Raw genomic sequence first — 22,355 nt, forward strand, 5'->3', positions numbered from 1 at the left:
AAAATACCAAGAAAAAAAAAAGCAAGCAAGCATAACGTCTCGATTGAGAGGAACTTCTCACAGACACATTGCAAACATCACACGTTCTCTTTCCTCGGTGTAGCACCTAGATTGTCTTCTGAGAAAGATCACAGATCTTGGTGAAACCTGCTAAAAAAAAAGTGAAAGGATTCTTTTCTACCTGTTTCCCACGGGAAAGGGGGAGACCATGGCAGGTGCTGGTAGAGGGTCTTGGCGTTCTCCTGACCGTCCCCACAGTGGGACTCTGGCCTGGCTATCCAGAGCCCGGGATTAGGAGTAGAGATGGCTGTGGACAGAATGCGTCTCTCCCCGGTCTCCTTCGGCCTAGGGAGGGGGTCCCACAGGCCTGGAGACTTCAAGGACATTTTCAGGTTCCTTGGGAGAGGTAAGGAATGATCAGGGGGAGTAGGAGGACTGGTATTCGGGGAGCCCTCCGAGGAGCTCTGTCCCCCACAAAGGGTCCCCTACTTTTTATTTTGTATTTGGTTCCAAATTTTATTTATTTTCTTAAGTAGATATGAGGTTCCCAGGAAACAGAATTCAAATTGCACAAAAAGTTATTCAGGAAAGTTCCTCCCCTTCCCTGCCCTCCCAGGTGTCCCAGCTCCCCTCCCAGAAGGAAAATACTGCCACCCGTCTCTAGAAATTCCTTCCGGAGCAACTTAGTGCACGTACATGCTAGTTCACGGACACGCTCACACACACACACATTTGCACACACTCACAGCGTTACACACGCATACACAGCATCTGCATAAATGCACACACTCACATGCCCGCATGCTTCCCCCCCGCAGATGTGCCTTCACACCCAGCATATACTCACATGTGTGCTCACACCTACTCACCATCACATCCTCGCACGCACTCTTACAAATGTCCACACGCCCATCCGTGCACACACACTCATACGGACGGGCTCGCCCCCATGTACATCCACACCCACACACACTTGCACACCCCGTCTCACATTCACACACGCAACACTCACTCACATCTACATGGCTAAGGGAAAACACACACTTTGTTTTGAACTTGGCGTTGGGTCCCTCCACCGTGCCCCCCTGGGGACTGTTCTGGGTCAGGGACAGAGAGCTGGCCACTTCGTTTGCCTTCAGCTGAATCACCTTCTGTTGTGCGGGTGGCCCTTAATATACTCCCCAGTCATCCTCTGCTGGTGCACGTTCTGGCTACTTCCAGGCTTGGAGCACACGTGTCCTACGTGCACACGCCTCCCTCTGCAGGATGGGCTTGAGATAAGCCACAGCTAGGTCGTGGGCCGGAGCTGTTGATGGTGGTTGGCAGATGCCCCCCAGAGAGACTGTGCCCCTTGGAGCACGCACCAGCGGAGTGACCCACACTTTAAAACCACGCTGATGGCAAACCTTTTGAAACGCCAAATACATCACTCCCTGCGTTCTTTTCAATATTTGTGTCTTCTGGAATCACCATTGTATTAGATTTGAAAACATGGAAGCTTCTTTTTCCTTCCATCCCTGCAGATTGACACACTCTGTGTGTCAGGTGATTTCTAGATTCTGGAAATGCCAGGATGAGTCCCACATAGTTCCTGGTTCCCGCCGTGACACGATAAGTGACTGCTGTGTGTGTAGAATCTGCCCTGGCTGGGTGGGAAAGCAGGGCAGGGCTGGCTTTCAGCGGGGGAGCGGAGTTCGTGAGGGACGAGTGGGGTGGGAATGGAGTGACCAGCTTTCTCCCAGCCTTGGCAACAAACGTGCCATGTCCTGGAACCCCTTCCGGCCCAGGCAAAGTGGGAGAGCTAGTTCCCCTGGTGTAGTCCTGGCGAGGAAGCAGGGAGGTGGCCTTTCTTTCTTTCCTTCCTCCCCCTCTTTCTCCCTTTCTTTCTTGCTCGCTTTCTCGCTGTCTCTCTTTCCAGATTTTATCTATTTATTTGAGACAGAGAGAGAAGGAACATAAGCAGTGGGGAGAAGCAGAGGAAGAGGGAGAAACAGACTTCCCACTGAGCAGGGAGCCCAACGCAGGGCTAAATCCCAGGACCTTGGGATCATGACCTAAGCTGAAGCGTAACCCACTGAGCCACCCTGGCATCCCGGGAATGACTTCCTATGTGAAAGGCACAGTTTGCATGAGACCTGAGCTGCTCCAGGTGCTGGAGAAGGAAAGGCTGGTGAACGGGGGAGAATATGGATATCAGACCTGGAGCCTAGGAGGCCAGCGGCAGCGACAGCGACAGTGGGGGTGTGCTGAGCACAGGCAATCACAGGGACTAGAGTTTCAGGCCCCTGGCTCTGTGGGGGCTGGGCGGGGAGGAGGCCCGCTGGAGGAGGAGGCTAGGTCTGACCCCCAGAAGTCCTGAGATGAAGGTCGGGGCAGGTCTCAGTGGGCTCTGTCAGGCCTCTGCCATCAGAGAAGCTTTTGGATTCCTCTTCAGGATGCCTCACTCTGATATCCTCTATACCCTGGTTCGAATCCTGGCTCTGCCGTGTTCTGCCAGATGACCCCTGAGCCTCAGCTTCCTTGCCTGAGAATGGGAAGGAGAGCAGGAGGAGCCGTGGGGAGTGGCCAGTGCCTGACCTGGAGGAGAAGGTCAGAGACAGCGGCTGGGCTTCCCCTGCGAGGGGCTTCGTGGCCAAGACCAAGGGTCCAGATTTGATTCTGAACGTGCTGGGAACTACCGGAAGGTTCAAAAGGGGGGTGCTGCAGAGGAATGATCTGATTTGGCTTTGGGAAAGATGGTTCTGGCTGCTGAGTGGAGAGCAGACTCGGGGGGGGGGGTGTCAGGAGTGGAAACAGGGGTCCAGGAAGAGAGCTCCTGGGGACCCAGCTCAGGGGCAGGTGATGGTCGCTGGGACAGGCATGGGGGCTGAATGGAGCAACCTGCTCCCTGCCCTCTTTGTGCATGCTGGGGGCGGGGTGGGGGGAGTGTGTGAGTGTGTGTGCAAGCCCCGCCACCCGCTCAGCTCTCATCTGGCTTTAGCACTGAGCTCGGCCCCCACTGACCCTCTGCGTATCAGTCGGGGTAAAGCCCACTGCCCGCTGAAACCCAGCCTCTGAACCTCCCGGGCCCCTCCCGAGCCCCGTCCTTCTGGCTCCTGTTATAGTTCAGTGTGGTTTGTCTGCGGAGGAGTCGAAGGTGGGGCCTTCAGGTACCCGCAAGGGGTTCACATCTTCTAGGGGATTCTTGTGGGGGAGGGGGAGACAGAGGAGGGAAGAGAGGGAAAGGGGGGAGAGAGGGAGGGAGGAGAGGGTGGGAGGAGGAGAGGGGAAGAGAGAGGGCAGGGGGAGGGCGGGAGGAGGGCGGGGGGGGGGGGGGGGGGGGGGGGGAGGGCGGGGGAGCCAGGGGGAGGAGGGGGGGAAGGAGACAGACCCATACAGAGGAGGAACAAGGTGAGTGCTTTAGGCCCAGAAGCAGGACAAAATCACTTCCACCACACCCCCTGGCCCCACAGTCCCCCCGCTTCAGTGGACTGTGAGAGAGGATGACCTGTGGACTCCCCAGACGCCCAGGAGGACGGGGACAATGGGCGAGAGGGACATATGCCCACCTTCTCTCTCCATCACGGTGTGTCCCCTCGCTTGTCCTCCTATAGCCGTTAGATTTTAGGTGGAGGGTGCAGACCATGTGGGGTTGAAGCTTTCCTGGCCCCTCAGAGCCACACTTGTCTTTCCACCTCAGGGGGCCTGGCCTGAGCCCCTAAGCAAAAGCTCGATCCTCTGGGCCTGGGTGGGGGAAGCTTCCTGTTTCAAGCCCCCCCAGCAGGGAGGGGGGCGGCCTGTTGCTGCATCCCCCCCCACCTGGGGCTGTGGCTGGCAGGAGCCCCCTCCCCTGGGCCTGCTCAGAAAGTCTGCTCAGCCTCCTCTCCCCTGCCTTCGGGGCATCTTGGATGCTCAGTAAATGGTTGTTGAGTGAACAAAAGAAGAGACTAAGGAAAGAAGGTTAGAAGAGGGGAACTGGTTGGGGCCGCCGGCGTGGAGGACAGGCTCATACCATCTCCTTGGGCAAAGCTGCTGGCAAGCTGGGTCCCTGACTTCTGGCTTCTGATTTTTGGCTTTGCCTGGGGATGTATTTTTTCTGTGTGTGTGTGTGTGTGTGTGTGTGTGTGTGTTTAAGATTTCATTTATTTACTTGTCAGAGAGACAGAACAAGAGAGCAAGCACAAGCATGGAGAACAGCAGGCAGAAGAAGAAGCAAGCTCCATGCTGAGCAGGGAGCCCGATGCGGGACTCCATCCCAGGACCCTGGGATCATGATCCGAGCCGAAGGCAGACGCTTAATGACTAAGTCACCCAGGCGTTCTGACTTTATGTGTTTTTTTTTTTTTTTTTTTTTAAGTTTCAACTGAATGCATTGATTTGGGGGCAGGAAATATGTTCGGGTGGTACACACGGGTCTACAGTAACAAACAGCCTTTCTACCTCCCCCTTCCTGACCTGGCTTTCCTTCCTGGGAGAACCAACGCTCCCGGTTTTCTGAGAAGCTTCCAGAAATAGTCTAGGCTTAATACATGTTGGCTATTCTTTTCGTCTTCGTGGTGGTTGTGCTGATGAGCTACTCCTGCTACGAAAGCCTTGCTCTGGGAGAGAGGAGGGGCTGGGGAGCCCTCTCTGTGCGGTGGACGGTTGGAACCATCGTGCCTCCTTCGGCCGGGTGGACACTGATGCCCAGGAAGGGAGGGTCACTCTGCGGCTCTGAAGAAGGTCCCACTCTTCTCAGCGACGCTGGCCTCCTGCTTCTGTTTCTACTCAGAAGGGAGCCCACTGACTCTCTTCCCAGGCTGTCAATGCTACACTTCCTTCCATGCAGATGGCAGGTTCCGTGAAACTGCTTATCAGAAAATGCCCCTGAAGCAGGGTCATTAAAATCAGGAGAAAGAGAGAACACAGAGCTCCTGCTTCTGGATGCCGGATGGGACTTCACGGGCCCCTGGGCCCGGGACGCTGAGCCTGACCAGGTGTGCACCTTTCTAAAAAGGGGCCCCCAGTTTCTCATCATTTGAAAAAAAGTCCTGAGCACGGGGTGGATGGGGAGGAAAGGCTTAGGAGCCATGACTTGAAAAGGAAGGTTCTAGAATGCTTAGTAAGACGCCAGCAAAGTGTTTGCAAAGCCCTGGAACAGGGTCTTCTCTGAAAGCTAAATGAAGTAGCGGGCTCCCTGGAAGGCTGGGTGAAAAGGGGGGTCTCTGAGAGGTGGTGGGATAGGTGTGAGTAGCGCTGGGGACACCTCAAAGAACTCGTTAGTGGCTGTGTGTGTGTGTGTGTGTGTCTGTGTGTGACTGGATGAAGGTGTCAGAGGCTTGAAGTGGCCCCCTAGGAGATGGGCTGGGGTGGTAGAGGGGGGAAAAGAAGGGGCTGTACCCCTCGGGCTCCTACGTGCCACAAGGCACCCATATGAGAGGGACCGGGCGTGTGCGCGTGTACGTGTGTGAGCGCGCGAGAGAGCATGTGTGAGTGTGTCGGCTGCCAAGACACCCACACGGTCCCACCTCCCCCCAGCGGAGGAGGGAGATCTTTATCGGGCCCCTAGGTGCTTCAGGAGTTTCAGAGTTTCTCACCAGCCTGATCTCTCCTGTCCCCACCCCAGGCCTTGCCCCCTCCATCCTCTGCACAGGAAGTGGGCTGGCCCTGGGGTTTTCATCTGTGCCGGCCTCCTCAGCCAGCTGCTACCTGGGCTGCCGGAGTTGGAGGGAGTCAGAGCTGGGCTCCGGGGGAGATGGCAGCGGAGAGATCCCGAGAGAGCGCACTGCGGCCCCATGTCTCAGCCAGGTGACTTTGCCCTCACCCTGCCGCTGCCTGGTTCCCAGCGACCTGGGGTCTCCCTCCCGGCCCTGCCAGCAGCCTGGGGCCCGAAGCGAAGGTCAAGGGACAGCTTCCAGCTCTCATCTCCTCGATGCCCCAGGAGGTTCCGCTGGAACTTCCATCTCCCAGCCCGCCTGGCCCCCAACCTTATCTTGAAATCCCTCCAGGATGAGGCAGGTCCTGATCAGGGTTTTGGCCTTGAAGAAAAAGCTGGTCCCTAGTTCTGGGCTACCCCTCCTTCCCAGCCCATCCCTGGGGAAGCTGGGGGCTGCTCTGGGATAAGGGGCGTCCTAGCCCAGAAGGGGTGAGGAAAGAGGCAGGAGGACTGGGAGAGGGGAGGCCAGCTGAGCCCCGCATGGAGGACACTGGGTTGTGGGGGAGGGGGACACGCGAGCTCCCGCCGGGCGGCTGTGGAATGGGACCCATGTTGGGGAGGCATCCCCGTGTAAAGTGCTCCTCAAGAGGCTTTGGGGTGGGAGGCGAGGGAGGGGCCCCTCTGAGACCTGGCGATGAAGTGGGGTTGTCTCCTCTCCGGGAGCCCTGGGCGGCAGCGGGAGCGGGGGGCACAGACTGGCAGGTTTGAGTCCAGATGGTCCCTCCCTTGGCCGTGTGAGCAGACAGGTCTGTAGTGTCTCCAGGCACCACTAGAGTGGATAGGATTCCATCTCTGCGGCTGGCCTTTCTCCCGGGGGACAAGGCCTCCTGTCCTGAACTGTGTTTGGAGACCTCAGCGGGGGGTGGCTGGGGGCCAGAGCCATTTCTGAGGGTGCCCCCTCCTAGCCCTACAGCCTGGATTCCGAACCCACCTGGGGAGATGCTTCTGGAGTTAAACAGCAAGAGGCCAGCTCCCCGCCCCTCCGCCCACCACCTTGTGTGTTGGGGGTCGGTGGCCAGGAGGATGAGGCGAGATGCTGCCCATCACAGCTGCTGGTCTGGCTGTGGAGCTCCTGCCTCTGGTCCTCACCCCACCGCCCCCTGCCCCCCCCCACCCCCACGCCTCCGGCCCCCAGCGCCCTGTGGCCCACAGTTTCAGCCCCAGCAGTGGCGGGAAATCGGGCAGTACTGACCCAGTTCAACCCCCGGCTCGGCCCCACGCTGGCCTGGGCGAGAGGCTTACTGGCCTCAGCCTCCTCATCTGAGGAAAAGAGTCATAACGGTACCTCCTCCCAGGGTTGCTGCAGGGACGAAGTGGGGTGATATCTGCTGAGTGCTAAGGACCTGGGCACAGAATGAGAGTCGAGTATTAGTCACCAGCCCTGTCACCATTCCCGTCCTCATCCCTGTCACCGTCATCACCGTTGTCATCATCACTGTCATCTCCTCACTTGGAATCCATTGACTGGCTTTGAGTCCAGCTTCCCGGGGCAGCACTGAGTTCAGTCTTGGCATCTGTCGCGGGGGTGGTGGGGGTGACGACAGCTACCTTCCAGGGTTCCTGGAACCCTTCAGGGTGCCCCCATGAAGGGCAGGGAGTGTGGGTGTGCGTGCGAACCCAGGGCTCATGGGGCTTAGGACTCAGAGGTCCTCCTTGCTCTCCCTGAGGCTGGGCCTGTGGCCTTGAGCAGGTTCCTTAACCTCCCCGAGCCTCAGTTCCCTGCCTGGCCGGAGGGTGCAGCCTCAGCGCCGTCCTGGAGCCCTCCCTGCCCCGACCGGCTCAGGAACAGCCCACACTCCCCTCTCTGTGCCCTTTGCAATCGTGATGTACATCGCTGCGCCCTTTCTGCTATGAGTGGTGGGGAACTTGTTGTAGACGGTGTTTCTGCTCCAGCTGGCTCGCCGCGGCTGGGGCTGTGGTTTGGCCTTGACCTTCCTGTGATCTTGTATGCCTTTGCCCCGAATCTCCTCCTGTCATCCTGAAGCTCTATACCAGGTCCTGTCCTGGGCATGGGCCTGCCTTGCCGACTGGTGTTGGCCAGGGGCGGCACCCTCCAGGGGGCAGATAGTACCCATGCTCCCAGGCCATGACTGAGTGAGTAGGGGGGTACAGAGGGGACTTACTGGACCCCTTGAGGGTCTCAACGCTGTGCCCTGTGCTGTGGGGGGGTCCCCAAGGAAAAAGGCAACCAGCCCCCATCCCCTATCCCCACTGGGGAGCTTCTCCTCCTGTGAGGATGCTGGGCCGGGGACTCCTTTTCAAACTCAAGCCAGACACCTGACAGTTGGCCTGTGCCCTTGCTGGGCCCTGATTCCTCAACTCCAGGGGTGGAGGGCTGGTGACCTTACCTCTGGGACCAGTGCTTGGGACAGGGTCTGGGCAGGGCCGAAGGATGTGAGGGAACAGGCTCTGTGGGCGAGCGAGCGGGGGATGAAATCCCAGCTCTGCCTCTTCTGCACACGTGACCTTGGTGGGTGAAGGACTCAGAGCCTTTGTTTCTTCATCTGTGTAAGGGGATAATACAAGCACCCAGCCCCTAGCCTCCGGGGAGAGAAGAGGATCTAGTATACGTAAATTGCTGGGCACAGTGGGAATGCTCAGTACACCCCCGAGTACTGCTGTGACTTAGTCCGTGAGTATTGAGCGTGTCGCCCATCTCAGTGGTGGGGGGAGACAGAGTCAGAGAAGTTACAGGAGCCACTGTCTGGGCCCTGGGTCAGCCCTGACTTGGATTCCACACCTGCCTCTGATCAGCTCTGTGATCTTGGGCAGTTTATTTTACGTCCCCGTGCCTCAGTTTCCCCATCTGAAAATGCAGATAATGAGAGGATCTCCAGTAGAGTTTTTGCTGCTTTATTTAAAGAACGGAGCATAGCCTGGCTTCTAGGAGCCTCCTGATGATGGTTTTAGGTGTGACTCAGGGGCAGCAGGGAAGGGAAGAGGTGAGCTGTAATCCCAGCTCTGTGCTGGTCTCCCTGTGTGGACCTGAGCGAATCTTTCCTTTTTCTGGGCCTCAGTTTCCCCAGCTTTTGAACAAGGGCATGGGCTCTCTCAGAGAGCCCTCTGAGCCCTGACAATGTATGGTACCCCAAATCCCCAAAGGAAGGGAGCATGTGTGGGGCTGAGGGACCAGCAGGTGCAAAGGCCCTGAGGCTGGATGGTATTGGCAGAGCAGAACAGGCCACCCTGAGATGGGCAGGGCTCGGCCCGCCTCTCGCAGCGACCAGGGACCTGGAGCAGGTATTCACTTGTGTTTTCTCCCCCTTTCTTTCCCCCAGGGCTCTCTTCCCCAGCTCCCACCCGTGGATGTGATGGCAGCGCCGGCTCTGTCCTGCTATCTGTCCCTCCTTGTCTTCCCCCTGGCCCTGGCCATCCCTCAGGGATTCACAGCGACAGATGGTGAGGACCTTGGCATCTGGATAGCTGTTCTTTCTCTTGGGAAGGCGGCCAACCCTTGTAGAACCCCTTTCAGGAACCCCGCTTCTGGGCAGAGGTCCTTCAGCAGGGGCAGGAGGGAGGCGAGGGCAACGGGACGAGAGATCAGGCGTCCACCTTCTCCCTTGGCCCCTCTGCGGCCAGCCACTCATGCCTCATCTTGTTAGCAGACACCCCCAAGCTCACATGCTTCTACAACTCAAAAGCCAACATCTCCTGTGCCTGGAACTGGGACGGGGACCCGCAGGCCTCGTCCTGCAAGATCCATGCTTGGCCAGATAGACGGTGAGTGTGGGGTTGACCAGCAAGAAGGCAGCATCTCGGGATTGGTGTGCGGGGTGGTGGTGGTGGGGTGTTCCTATAATCTTAGACTCTTGGGACTCCTTCCTGGCAGACTCTAAGATGTTGCACTTTGAGAATCTGGATTGATAGGACCCACAGACTCTTGGTGTCCCTGAAGTCTGGAAAACAAAGGGGCTGGATATTTAGACTCCTGGAACCAGGGTGGGAGTGAGGAATGGGGGTCCAGGCTACAGGGAAGGGGCTGGAGATGAGCTACACAGGGTAGTTTGGGGACACTGGGCTGTGAGACTGATGGGTCAAGACTAGTCGACTTCAGAAGCAAGGGGCGGGGGAAGACAGGGGGTTCCCTAAGCTTTCGGAGAGACATCTAGGGCAGCTGTGGAAACAGGGGCCTGGGCATGGTTGGGATTCTGGGGGCTGGGAGGGAGTCAGAGAAGGGGCTGCTGTGATCTGTGCATCTTGATGGCAACAGCAAAGGTGGCTTTGGGTTTGGCCGTGGTCTTGGGTGGGTAATGATTCCACAGGGTTGCAAGGGCCCCTTCCAGCCCCGAGGGAAGACTCGGGAGGGCTTCAGGTGGGGAGGCCGACATGTCCTGCACTGTTTGCTTCTAGAAGATCACTGTGGCTACTGTGAGGCCAGGCTGGGGAGGACAGGAAGAGGTGCTCGTGATGGGAGGGGAGCAGATGCGGGGATGGGGGTCTCTACGGAGGTTGGCATAGAGCCTGCACAGACTGGCCTTGCTGCAGGGGTGGGGCCATCCCGAGGGCTGGCTCTGGGGGTCCCTCTTTTTGTCCTAAGGAGGTTCTTTTGCCTTGAAAGGCCTTGGAACAGATCCTGCGAGCTGCTCCCACTGAGCCCGGCGCTCTGGGTCTGTCACCTGATTCTTGGATCCCCAGATGTGAGTACTGAGAGCCGAGAAGAGAGCCCAGGGGAGGGCAGGTGTGGGGCGGGGAGCTTCCAGGGCAGAGCAGGGCCCAGAGAGCCCAGTGGCTTTGGCTACAGCCGAGACGCACAGCAGGCTGCCCCGGGGCAAGAGAGGTAGAAGGAAGCAGGGCGGCATCCAAAGGCCAGAACTCAGGGCTGACTGAGGCTTGAGAGATCTGTGGTCCGAGGGGCTCCGTCATTCCGCCTCTGCCCCACTTTTCTCCCCATGCTTTGTGGGTCCCGCGACACTTCTGTACTCTTTATCAGGTGTGGGGAGGGGTGCCCAGCCGTAACAACACCCCCTCTGAGTCTTCCAAGGTCTTGGTAAGTGCAAGGCAGCATGGGCTTAAAAGTGTGGATCCTGGAGCTGAAGGTTTGGGTGCCTGGTCCCGGCTCCACTGTAACACCCACTGGGTGACATCAGGCAACTGCTGGTCGTAGGCTTCCCTTCTCGAAGTGGCAAGAATGACAGCACCTGCTTCGTAGAGCTGTTCTTTGTGTTAAAGCACTAAACACCGTGCCCAGAGCAGAGCATGCACTTGACTTTGAGGTCTGTGGATCCTGGGGACTTCGTGGATGGGCTCCAGCACTGTCCCTTTCTTACTAGAGAGGAAACTGAGGCTCAGAGAGGCCCTGCCAGTGAGGGGCAGAGCTGGGACTGAACCATCTAGATGGGCATGTGGCCACGTCCATGCATGGGCATCAAATTACTGTTGGTCACGCCGTCCTTGGCAGCAGCGGGCAATAGGGTTGCCCAGATCACCTTTTCCCGCCGTCATCAGGTCATACCCACTCTTAAGGGGCAGGAGAATGTGGAGATAGGCTCACACGTCTGGAGTCAGATGGCCATATGGGCCTCTCCCTGTGAGCTCTGCGGAGGGTCTGCCTTCGGACCCTGGCCCCACCTTTTCCTCGCTGTGTGACCTCAGGCAAAGCCCTAGCCTCTCTGAGCTTCAGCCTTCTCGGCTGCAGGACGAGAAGAGACATAGGGCTTGTCTCACAGGGTGTTGAGTTAAATGAGAGAATGTGTGTTCAGCACGCAGAAGAGTGCATGGACAGAGGATGAACCCAACACAATATATTCCTGGCATCTTTATAAGGACTACGATCATAGTAATAATGACGATATTATCATTATCTGGAAACATCAGGCCCCTACAACAGCCAGACACAGCAAGGGGCAGCGTCCTTGGGTTGGAGAGGGAGGAATTGTTCCTAGCTCTGGGGACTCATACGGTCAAGTTCAAGTTTCACTCATTGTGGGCCCTGTGGCAGGTAGGTCAGAGGGACTGTGTCCTGAGTCCTGGACCTGAAAACACCACCTCAGAACCTAGAGCACAGATCTGGAGGGGACATGCATCAGACTTTCCTCCCACAGGGCGCTCTTCTGCACAGGGAGGAGGCTGCCGTAAGATGCTCATTCTACAGCCCTTGGTCAGCCTCAGGCTGTGTCTCTGTGGGGACAGCGGTTACAGAGGCCTGGCTTTGAATCCAGATCCCCTGCTGACCAGTGCGTGACTTTGGGCCACTCACCTGCATTATGAGGATGGTTTGCTCTGACCATCAGCTAGAGAAATGCCTAAGGCGCCCGAATAGTGCCTGCCCGCAGGAGAGGCTTGCCACGTGCCCATTTCCTTCCCCAAAAGCCAGGGTGTGGGAGTGGGGAGAGGTAGGCTGTCACACTCCAATCTGTTACACAGGTACAGTTCCAGACCTGCCTTCTCTTGGGGGCTCATCCTGTTTGCATGCCTCTTTGGATGGGGAACTCCCTCCCTTTCAAGGCGGCTCACTTCACTTTAGATCACGGATCAAACTCTGCTTGCTGCCTGTTTTTGTAAATAAAGCTTTATTGGCACACGGCCATGCCATTCTCCTATGGTGTCTCTGGTTGGTTTTCACAGGCCAGCAACAGAATTGCGTAGTTGCGACTGAGACCGTTTGACCTGCAAAGCTAGAAATATTTACTTTCTGCCCCCTCATGGAAAAAGCCTGCCGACCCCAGCCTTAGCCGGAGGGGCTCATGGAGGGGCCCCACTTTTGTTGTGGTCTTGGTCTTCCTCTCTCCTATCGTCCCCACCACCCATACCCCATCCCTACCATGTCCTCCTCTTGCAGGCTCAGAGTCTGACCGCGGCTGACATTGTCAAAATGAGCGTGATATGCCACGAAGCGGGGAGGTGGAGGACACTGATGACCCAGGACTTCAAGCCCTTTGAGAGTCGTGAGTGAGGAACTGGGAAGGGTAGGGGGACTGGGGCGGGCTGGGAACCCTCCGTCCTGTCTTTCCCTCTGGGACCCTCCCAGATCCAGTCTCTTTCCATATCCACGTGTGATCTCTCACTGCCCACTGCCCTCAGGCTGCAGTTCTGGCTCCTTCCCCTGATACTCAGCATCCGGCCCGGGCTTCCCAGTCGAGCGCTGCTCCTCTCCTGGCCTGTATTCCTGTCACAACCAAAGGCCAGCTCTCTGAATTCAACTTGCCCATTCATGCCTCTGAGCCCTTGCGTTTGTGGGTGCCACAGCCGAGAAGGCTCTTCCTATCAGAAAAGTTCCCCCTCACCTTTCAAGGCGCAGTGAAGAGTCACCTCCACCAGGAAGCCTTCCCAGACTCTCCCAGCCCTTCGTACCTCCTCTTTCAGGGTGTTTATGTTTTTTCAGGGTCCTTACTGCCTGATTTGGGGACTGTCTCCCTCACTGGGCTGTGAGCTCCCCGAGGGCAGAACATCTATCTTCCCTAAGTCTCTACTCCAAGTACCCAGCACCAAGCCTTATCTGGGCAGTGCTCTGGGAAGGTTTTTGAATGACTGCATGCCTGGCCCCATCGCCAGACCATATAAGGGAGAAAGCGCGAGATCTAGACAGGGTGCTCAATGCAGCCTTGACTTAACTGAGTGGGGTTTGCCCAGAATATCATTTCACACGTCTGAGCCTCAGTCTGCCCATCAAGAATGGGGAGAATCAGTTATTGGCTGGACCCGGGGTTGCCATAAGGAGTCTGTGAGTCTCTGACTGCTTAACACATGCCCACGAATAGTGTTATTCGTGTAGTTCAAGAGTCCCAAACTTAGAAAAACTTAGGTCAGTTTAATTTCAGAATTATTAAATCTTATAATCCTATAAGGATCCTGAGATTCAATTAAATGACATGAGACGATTCCTGTAAAGCTCTCGGATCGATTCTGGAGGCAGAGAACAGAGGCCTTCGCTTGTTTTCATGCAGCAGATTATCAGGTGCTTGAATCAGGTAATGGCTCCAGGCGCCAAGAATACGTCGGAGAACACATCCCCTGCCCTCAGTGAGCACACGGTCTGCTGGGCAAGATGGAAAATGAACAAAGAACCCCAAATAAATATTTGATGTGTCAGGTGGGGCTAAGTGCTGGGCAGGAAAATAAAACAGGTTAGGGGGTACAAGAAGGCTTCTCCAAGGAGGTGAGGGTTTCTGGGGGTGGGGAGGGTGCCCAGGAGGGAGAAGGAGCAGGTGCAAAGGTAGAGATGGGGGCGTGTCTGAACTTTATCCCCTTGGCATGGCATTGTGACCCAGCATCCCCCGGGGTCACTGTCTCTTCCTCTCTCTCACCTCCAGTTCGCCTGATGGCCCCCGACTTACTCCAAATCACCCATGTCGGGACCCACAAATGCAACATAACCTGGAAAGTCCCACAGTCCTCCCACTACATTGAAAGTTACCTGGAGTTTGAGGCCCGGACAAGGTCCCCAGGCCACAGCTGGGAGGTGAGTGCATGGCTTGGTCCCCACCTGCCCCGACTCCTCCCTCCAGTCCTGGTCACCCTGTCCAAGCTTCATGTCAGCAAAGTCACGGTAGTCCCCAGGTGGCTCCTGCTCCTCCCCTGTCCTGCCTGCTCTGGCCTCCCCGCCCTGTATGTGCCCCCCGACAGCCCTGGGGTTCCAGCTGGTGGCAGATGCCAGGGCTAGAGTTTACATAGCCAAGAGGCAGGTGACTATCCTCTGAGATTTCAGAGGCCCTGGGAAGTCACCTGTCCGTGCAGCTCTGTGCATGGATGGTGAGTGAGAAGGAGGGGTTCAGGATGCCCTTGGGGTTTGGGGCTGAGTAGTCAGGGATGCGGGGGGAGAGGGGCAGGGGAGGAGCTGGCAGGGAGGAATGCAGGCGTCACCCACTCAGCCTCCCAGCCAGCCCCTGCCATGGGAGGTGAGGTGGGCTGTGGGCCCCCCTCCACTCTGACAGCCCCCCGCCTCTCTCTGCCCCAGGAGGCCTCCGTGCTGATCCTCAGGCAAAACCAGCAATGGATTTGCCTTGAGACACTTACTCCGGGCACCTTGTATGAATTTCAAGTGCGGGTCAGGGCCCACCTAGGCAGTCACAAAGCTTGGAGTCCCTGGAGTCAGCCCCTGGCCTTCAGGACGAGGCCTGCAGGTACCAGGAGAGAGAAGGGGTGGGACGGAGCTCAGACCGGAGGGGATGGCTGGGGTGTGGCCTGGAGGGCGGCTGGTGGGGGAGGCCTGGGACTGGGGTACAGGGCTCAGCTCGAGTTGGGCTCACCTGCTATGGTTAGCCCACTCATTGTGACCCTGCAGAGTGAGCAGTGTGGTCGGAGTGGGCTGCTCGCATCCGGAAGCCTCAGTTTCTGCATCTGTAAAGTGGGTACTGTGCTACCTGGCAGACCTGCTGTGATGAGGCACGCGATGCCCCTTGTTAGCTCCCACGGGCAGGTCTCCTGGGCCAGCCGGGACCTGCCAAGGCCTTGGGTCAGAGATCAGCCAGTCCCTAGGCACCAGGGTGGCTGCAGGGGGTGGGGGATGCTAGAGGGATCTGGGCGAGCGGGGGTGCTTCTCTAACCTCTCTTCCCGCTTCTCCACCCGCCCCTGGGTGGCCTCAGGAGAGCGGACTCTGCCCTTTCCTTGGTTTGGCCATGTCATCGTGGGCATCAGCAGCGTCTTCGTCTTTCTCGTCTTGGTCTACTTATTGGCCAACTGTCCGTACATCGGACCGTGGTAAGAGCCCTCCTTTCCTGCTCCTTCGTGCTCTCATCTGACACACACCCCCTGAGTGCTCAGGCCCTCGGCTCAGACCCCTGCTCAGACACACCCGTGCTCCCTCTGCCCTCCCCACAGTCCTCCCTGCCTGATACCTAGCTTTTCCCTGGCATCAACCCCCAAAGACGGAACCCCAGGGAACCAGCCTGAGGGGAGCCGGGGAGGGAGAGCCCCATGGAGACCCCGCCCAGAGCATGACTCTGAGTATGTGTGTGCACATATGTGTGTATGCGTGTGTGCAAACGCCTGCTGTCTCTATGTGTATGTGTCCTCGGGGATCTCTCTAGGTCCCTTTGTCGAGCCCCAGCTCAGTGGCAGACCTGGTACCGAGTGCTGGGAATACAAGGGCAGGCTACATACATGCGGTCGCATCTTCATGGAGCTCGTGGTCACGTGGAAGAAGGCAGATGTTTATAAATCATATGAAAGTACAATGCCACACCATGATAAAAGGGTAAAGGAAGGTACTTGATGGATTGGAAGTAGGCCACAGGGAGAGGAACCTCCGCTGGGGGATGGCCAGCAGAAACATGCCTAAGGAAGTGATGATTCCCTTGAAAGGAGGAGCTAACCAGGCATGGGGAGGGGATGGGGAGTGCATAGGCAAACAGGAAACAGGGTGTGCAAAGGCCCTACATGGGTAATGCAAAGCAGCATTACAGCAACTGAGAGTTCAGGGAGGCAAGTGTGGTTGGAGACCAGCAGGGGCGGAGGAGAGGGCTCACCTGAGCCTGAACATCTAACTGGGGGGCAGCCAGGCTTTCTGGGTCCTTGAGGCTATGACCATATTTTTGAGGCTGATGCATACTGGGGCACTCAGTGTGGCAAGCAGAGCATGGGCTGGAATTCAGCACCCACTCACTACCCCCCTAAAACCGGTGCCCTTGGGCAGTGCACAACCTGAACGACCATCCATGACAGTCTGGACATGAAGACACAGAATCTGGTCTCTTTCCTACCTCCTGCTTCCTTGTTCCTTGTTCACTCTACTCCAAACATTTGGCTCTGTGTAGTCCCTGACCACTCGGGCTCCTATGGTCCCCCACCCCCACATCCTTCTTTTGCACGGACCCCTGCTTTGTGTCCACAGAATGAATGGTCATGTTGCACACTTGGTTCGTGTCTGTCTCCCCAGTAGAATGTCAGAAAGAGACCTTCTCTGTCTGCCATTCTTGTGTCCCCAGGCCCCCACCTTCCCTTACTGGACATTTACTTCGTACTGATCCAACAGATGAATGCGGAATGGCTCTGTACTCTCCCTTCAGGGCAGTGGGGTGCCAGCGGGACACCATGGCCCCTTTCCCTTCTCATCCTCATTCCCTCCCTCCTCCTCTCCTGTTCAGGCTAAAGAAGGTTCTGAAGTGCCACATCCCAGACCCGTCAGAGTTCTTTTCCCAGCTGAAGTCAGAGCATGGAGGAGATTTCCAGGTAGGAGTCTGGAGCTGGCGGAGAGAAGGAGGCATCTGGCTCAGGCTGGCAGGGGGGCGGCCAGAGGTGTGGGCGGGTGGGGAGGTGGTGGGTTTGCGACAGGAGACAAATACTAAAGTGAGCAGCCTCTGGGCTGGGTGTGGGTCCCTTTCCCCAGCTTGGGCACCACTATTCTCAGGCTGAATGGTACCTCCTGTCTGAGCCAGACAGTCTGGTTCTAATCCTGGCTCCAGCCCTTCCTGGCTGTGTGACCTCGGGCGCGTCATGGAATGTCTCTTGTGCTCAGCTTTCCCACTTGTGCAGCAGGGAGGGAAACCTACTAAGTGTTACTTACATGGATGGGCCCAAGATCACTGGTTGGCATGTAGTAAGTGCTCAAGGGGTCCTAGCTAGAATTTCGGTCACTGGTCTGTTGACTGAGCAGCGCCCCCACCCACCCCCCTTGTGCTGATTCTCTTAATGGGCAGCGGTTCTTCGCCCCCTGCAGAAAGCACTGGGCAGGCTCCAACACTGTATCCTTGATGGTAACAATTCTTTGAGGTGCTTCTCATCAATCGAAGCAGAGTCACTGGGAAGGTGCTGGCCCAGAGAGTAGTAACCCTGAACCCCATTTAAACCTCAGTCGCCTCCCCTCCCGGAGCCCACGCTTGCTTCAGGAAGGAAGTGTTGTGGCGGAAAGGGGCTGTGGTGGGCTGCTTCTGTCACCCCTCCCCTCCACCGGCTCTCTAGATTTGATGGAGGATGAGGTCGGGGTGGAGGGCCATCAGCAGGAGTGTGGAAGGGCTGGAAAGCCATACTGGGCCAGAGATGTCAAGAGTTGGCTTTGGAGTTCCCTATTACAGCCAAAGAATTCTGGAATTCTTTGGAAAATTCCCAAGATTTGGGGATAGCTTGCCTACAGTTCTCTCGATGTCAGGGAATGGACCTCCTTAAAATTCTTCCTAAAGCCCTAAAGATAGTGACCTCCCTGTCAACAGAGGCATTCTAGCAAATCTTGGCTGACTATATGTCAGAAATATAGCAGAAGGGACTCCTGGTTGGAGGCTGGACTGGATGCATCCTTAGTCCTCTTCCCGAGTGAAAACTTTCTGATTCTATGGGACTAGGACCTTTTGAGCTGGGAGTGGGCTCCATCCTAGAGAGGTACCAACTGCTCTGTCTTCCCATGTGGTCATCCCCAGGTCTAGATGCTTGCCCCAGACCTGGGGTGTGGAAGGTAGATCCCAGGGAAGCCGTGGGATGCACAATGTGGTGGGGACCCTACCCTCTCCTCTGCATCTGGGTGGGAGGTCTGCTCCTCTCTCCCTACCCCAGGACCTCTAGCTACCAGGCCACAAGGCGCACTGCTCTGTCCAGGAGAGCTGGGGATATGTGTGCCAGTGCGTAAGTGTGTGTGTGTGAAGGGGGGTGTGTTCCTCCTTGCACCTGCCTCCCTGCCCCGTCCCCCCAACTTCAGGGCACTGAGGACGGAAGCCCAGGCCCAGGAAGTAGCTGACCCTCTGAGAGGGGCCGGCAAGGCCCTGGCACACCAGGCAGGGCTGGTCACGGCCCCGGCCTCTCCTTCTGGTTGCACAGCCCTTCCCCTCCTCCCTTGCCTCCTCCAGGGCTGGACCTCCTCCCCACCCCCCACCCAGAGCCTGCTCTCTCCCTGTCTTCCCAGCCTAGCGGAGGGAAGGAGTGTAGGAGGAGCCCAATGCGCCTGGTCCGTGTGCTCAGGGGACGCCAGTCCAGCAGTTGAGGGCTCCCAGGACAGAGGGCTGTTGGGTCCCCATCACACCCCCTGAGGGCCTACTGTCCCTTTCGCTTCTGTGGGTGGTCTGCCTTTTACCCTGGGCCAGGGAGTTCTGCCTTCAGTTTCTTATTCTGACATTCTCCTACTCACAATAAGGAAGTTAGGAAAGAGGGGGCTAAGTGTTGTGGGATTGAGGCTCAGAGAGGGGCAGTGACCTGCCCAGGGTCACACGGTCAGTGAGGACCAGGGCTCTCCGGACTCTGGAGCTACTGGGAAGGGCTCTGGCGGGTACTTTCTTCTCTCTGTGGAGGGACCGTGTGGCAGGAGGGGGCTGCACATCACGGGGGGTGGGGGTGGCCAGAAAATGTCAGGACCATCTGCGCCCTCCAGAGATTTTGTCAGAGAGCCGGCTGTATGTTCAGGGCTAGGAGACGGCCCCCGTCTGGGCATCTGTAAGGTGGACAAGATGGGCTCCATTCGGGGCCCTTTCAGCTTTGACCCTGGTTTGTGGACTCACACACTGGGGCTAGTCCCTTCCTGATGCACTGAGGCTTTCCCCCTTTGCCTGGTGCCTCGTGTGGTGCCAGGCTCACAGCACCATAAACAATCCTCATCGAAACAACACATCCCCTGGGCACCTACAGGAATCACCCTCTCCAGGCTGACCGAGAGCATTCTGCAAGCTGGTGTGTGGGGGTGGGGTGGGGTGTAGTCAGGGAGGCCTTCCTGGAGGTGGAAGCTCTGAGGAGACCGTAATGAGGAGCTGTTGCTGAGATTCTGGAGGAGGAGGCGTCCTACTCACCTTCCATCTGTTCTCTCTCCTGGCAGAAGTGGCTCTCCTCGCCCTTCCCCTCGTCATCCTTCAGTCCCAATACCCAGGCACCCGAGATCTCCCCACTGGAGGTGCTGGACCGGGACACCAAGGCCACACAGTTGCTCCTGCTGCAGCAGAAGGGGCCCTCACCCTCGGCCGAGACCAGCGGCCACTCGCTGACCAGCTGCTTCACCAACCAAGGTTACTTCTTCTTCCACCTCCCGGACGCTCTGGAGATCGAGGCCTGCCAGGTGTACTTCAGCTATGACCCCTGCACAGAAGAGTCCGAGGATGGCGGGGCTGGGGCACCTGAGGGGTCTCTCCTCTCACCCCTGCCACCCCTGCCACCCCTGCCAGGAGAAGACGATGCCTACTGCACCTTCCCCCCGGGGGATGACCTGCTTCTCTTCTCTCCCAGGCTCCTGGGTGGCCCCGGCGCCCCCAACACCATGGCTAGGGGCACTGGAGCCTGTGAAGAGAAGCTGCCCTCCTCTCTGCAGGCGGGAGCTCCCCGAGACTGGGCCCCCCAGGCCCTGGTGCCTCCCAACCCAGGAGCGTCTGACCCGGGGGACAGCCAGCCACCGCTGGAGCGTGCCCTGGGAGAAGCAAGAGAGGAGGTCCCGGCCCCTGGCCCCAGGGAAGGGATCGGCTTCCCCTGGGCTAGACCCCCCGGGCGAGGCCAGGTCGGAACCCCTGCCTCCTGCCTGACCCTGAACACCGATGCCTATGTGTCTCTCCAAGAGCTGCAGGAGCAGGACCCGGCTCACTTGGTGTAGACAGACAAGGCAGACTGCTGCCCACTGTTGTGCCAGGCCCGGGTGAGGACTCTTTGTCCTCAAGGCTTGCTGCCCCCTGGACATCCCTGCCCTGAGGGCCCCCACCCAGCCTTGCCCATTCGGGCATTCATTTCCAAATGGCAACTGCTGCTCCCTGGTCCTGTGGCTCAAGCCAGGAATTGCAGTGGGTGAGAACACTGTGACTCCCCTCAGCTGTCACGGAGTCCCATGGCTTTTGCCTCTAAAGCATCCCTCCTCTGGAGCCCTGCAAGGACTCTTCAGGGAGAGTTCTCGGGGTTCTCCAGGGATCTTCACCCTGTCCACCTCACTGGGCTTCCTGCCCCAGTCCCACCCCCTCCTGCCCATCCTCCACAGGGCAGCCAGAGCGCTCTCTCTGAACCACAAACCATATGGCTCTGCTGCCCCTTGTTTAAAGCCCACCATGGCTCCCTGCTGCCCTCCGCACCACTTCTTGGCCTGGCTCTTGCTCCCCTGGCATCATGTTGGAACATTCCCTCCTAGAACCCTCCCAGTGTTCCTACTGAGCCACCAGCAGCTCCCTCACGCCCCCACACATTTGCACATGCTCTTCCCTGTACCTGCGGTGCTCTCTCCTCCCTCATCCAGGTGACCAATCCCCTATGCCTCAAGGGTCCTTTCTGCTTCATTTGGAGAGAAACTCTGCATCCGTTAATGAGCCCGAACTTCAAGCTTCAGTATTACGGGATGGCTAGACAAAGTGGCCCTGTCACTTCGCCCTTGGGATCTCTTGTGACCTCAGAATACTTAGCTACTGCGTCCTTTCCACTGTGGCCCAATTTGTGATGCGAATCCCCCCCCCGGGGAAAGCAGACACTGGCTGGATCTTTCCATTGTGGTTTCATGGATTCATAAGGCATGCTGCTGGGAAGTAAACCTCTCTCAGTGGCTGGTTCTGAGGCTGTCACAGGGAGTCTAGACCTCTCTTGGAGAGATCTCTTCCACAACTCAGGCGGCTGGCATGCTGCGTCCAGAAGGGCAACTCGCTTGGCACCCCTATCCTATTCCCTGTAGTGAACTATCTGGGACCACCTTGCTTGGACTCCCTGTGTCCGGCTGCCTTTACACAGGGGCCATCGTCCTCTTCTGAGGTCAAGACTCAGAGAGGCGAAGCCCCAGGATCACTAGGCTCCAGCATGCCCATTCCAGCAAGAGCCTCGTCTTTTTTCACCGCAGTCCTCCCCGCAGCACAAACACAAGACTCACGCCCCGCAGCACAAACACAAACTCACACAGCTGACCTCTTCCTCCTCGGTTCTCCCCATCACCTCTCTACTTCTCATCCTTCCGTCCCTGGCATAGATCACACCTGTGATGCCTGCCACAACCTTCCTCTCACAGTAGCAACCCCAGCGAGCAAAGGATTCCTTCCCAGGTCCCTGATAGGCGAGCACGCCGAGCCAGCACTTATAGGCCCTGCTCCTAGCTGATTGGGTGCCTGACACAAGCTCACCCATAGGCCGACAAACTTCTGCCTATGAGCTGGCTTAGAACAGAAGCTCCGCCCAGTCAGGGAGGCCCGGCCTGAACTGGCCAATCAGATTTCTGTCAGTCTTGAGCATTTCAACTCAGGGTCTTAAGAAGGGAGGTCCCTGGGAGCAGGTGCCTGTGCAAAAGGCTCTTGGAGAAGCCTGGGAAGGAGGAGTTCAACCTCGTTAGCGGAGGGCGCTGGGTTCTGCTATAGAGACACCCGCTGACAGGGGGCTACCGACGGTTCGCTTAAGATTCTCATTTTCCTTAAGTCCGAAATAAACTCCCTTTTCCTGAGGTTGTCTGAGTCTTGGATCTTTCCCACGGAAGAACTTGAGCACTTGGTCACTCCTGCCATACGATGCCACGTGTTCTGGGCCACGAGGCTCCTCAGTCCTGGCCTGAGCATCAAACCGAAGCTCGGTGAGGATACCCTTGCTCTGTGTCCCAGCGCAAGCCGTGAAACCCCTCTGTGAGTCAGTTTCCACTGGGAAGAGTTCTTGGGACAGTTCTGGTTCTTAAGTCTTGGGCATTTGTGCCATACGGATGTTCAATGACCTGTGTGTGCCATCTCTGTTATTGTTTACCTCATTATTTTCCTTCAAATCCTTCACTTTTTTGTTCACTTTTATTTAAAAAGAAAAATCTTTGTATTGCTTCTGTAAATGGAAAAGCTGATATTCACTATAAATAAAAGGTGACTGTAAAAAGTAAATACGGTAAAATAAAGTGCCTCAATTCTT

The 22,355-nt window shown here is 57.3% G+C and overlaps 1 protein-coding gene across 2 annotated transcripts; it reads left to right on the forward strand.

Annotated features, from left to right (window-relative positions):
- The first annotated feature begins 5,574 nt into the window (after positions 1-5,574).
- On the forward strand, positions 5,575-22,355 carry IL2RB (interleukin 2 receptor subunit beta). 2 transcript variants are annotated; one of them, XM_059402079.1, is made up of 10 exons: positions 5,575-5,766; positions 8,953-9,073; positions 9,277-9,394; positions 10,233-10,311; positions 12,453-12,558; positions 13,924-14,072; positions 14,568-14,733; positions 15,197-15,311; positions 16,697-16,781; positions 19,342-22,355. In XM_059402079.1, exons 2-10 carry the CDS (start codon positions 8,986-8,988, stop codon positions 20,101-20,103), a joined length of 1,668 nt encoding a protein of 555 aa, XP_059258062.1. In that variant the 5' UTR covers positions 5,575-5,766; positions 8,953-8,985; the 3' UTR covers positions 20,104-22,355. The 2 variants fall into 2 exon arrangements, with proteins under 2 accessions (XP_059258062.1, XP_059258063.1); XM_059402080.1 differs by having other exon boundaries at positions 5,638-5,766; positions 9,280-9,394.

The sequence above is a fragment of the Mustela nigripes genome, chromosome 6 (assembly GCF_022355385.1).
Source record: "Mustela nigripes isolate SB6536 chromosome 6, MUSNIG.SB6536, whole genome shotgun sequence".
NCBI classification, from domain to species: Eukaryota; Metazoa; Chordata; class Mammalia; order Carnivora; family Mustelidae; genus Mustela; species Mustela nigripes.

What these genes read in the sequence shown, in the direction of transcription:
- IL2RB (XM_059402079.1), top strand. Translation starts at nt 8,986, where the DNA reads ATGGCAGCGCCGGCTCTGTCCTGCTATCTGTCCCTCCTTGTCTTCCCC. An exon ending in CCCCAGGCCACAGCTGGGAG is followed by an intron (nt 14,073 to 14,567) that starts GTGAGTGCATGG and finishes TCTCTGCCCCAG; the next exon opens with GAGGCCTCCGTGCTGATCCT. An exon ending in AGCATGGAGGAGATTTCCAG is followed by an intron (nt 16,782 to 19,341) that starts GTAGGAGTCTGG and finishes CTCTCCTGGCAG; the next exon opens with AAGTGGCTCTCCTCGCCCTT.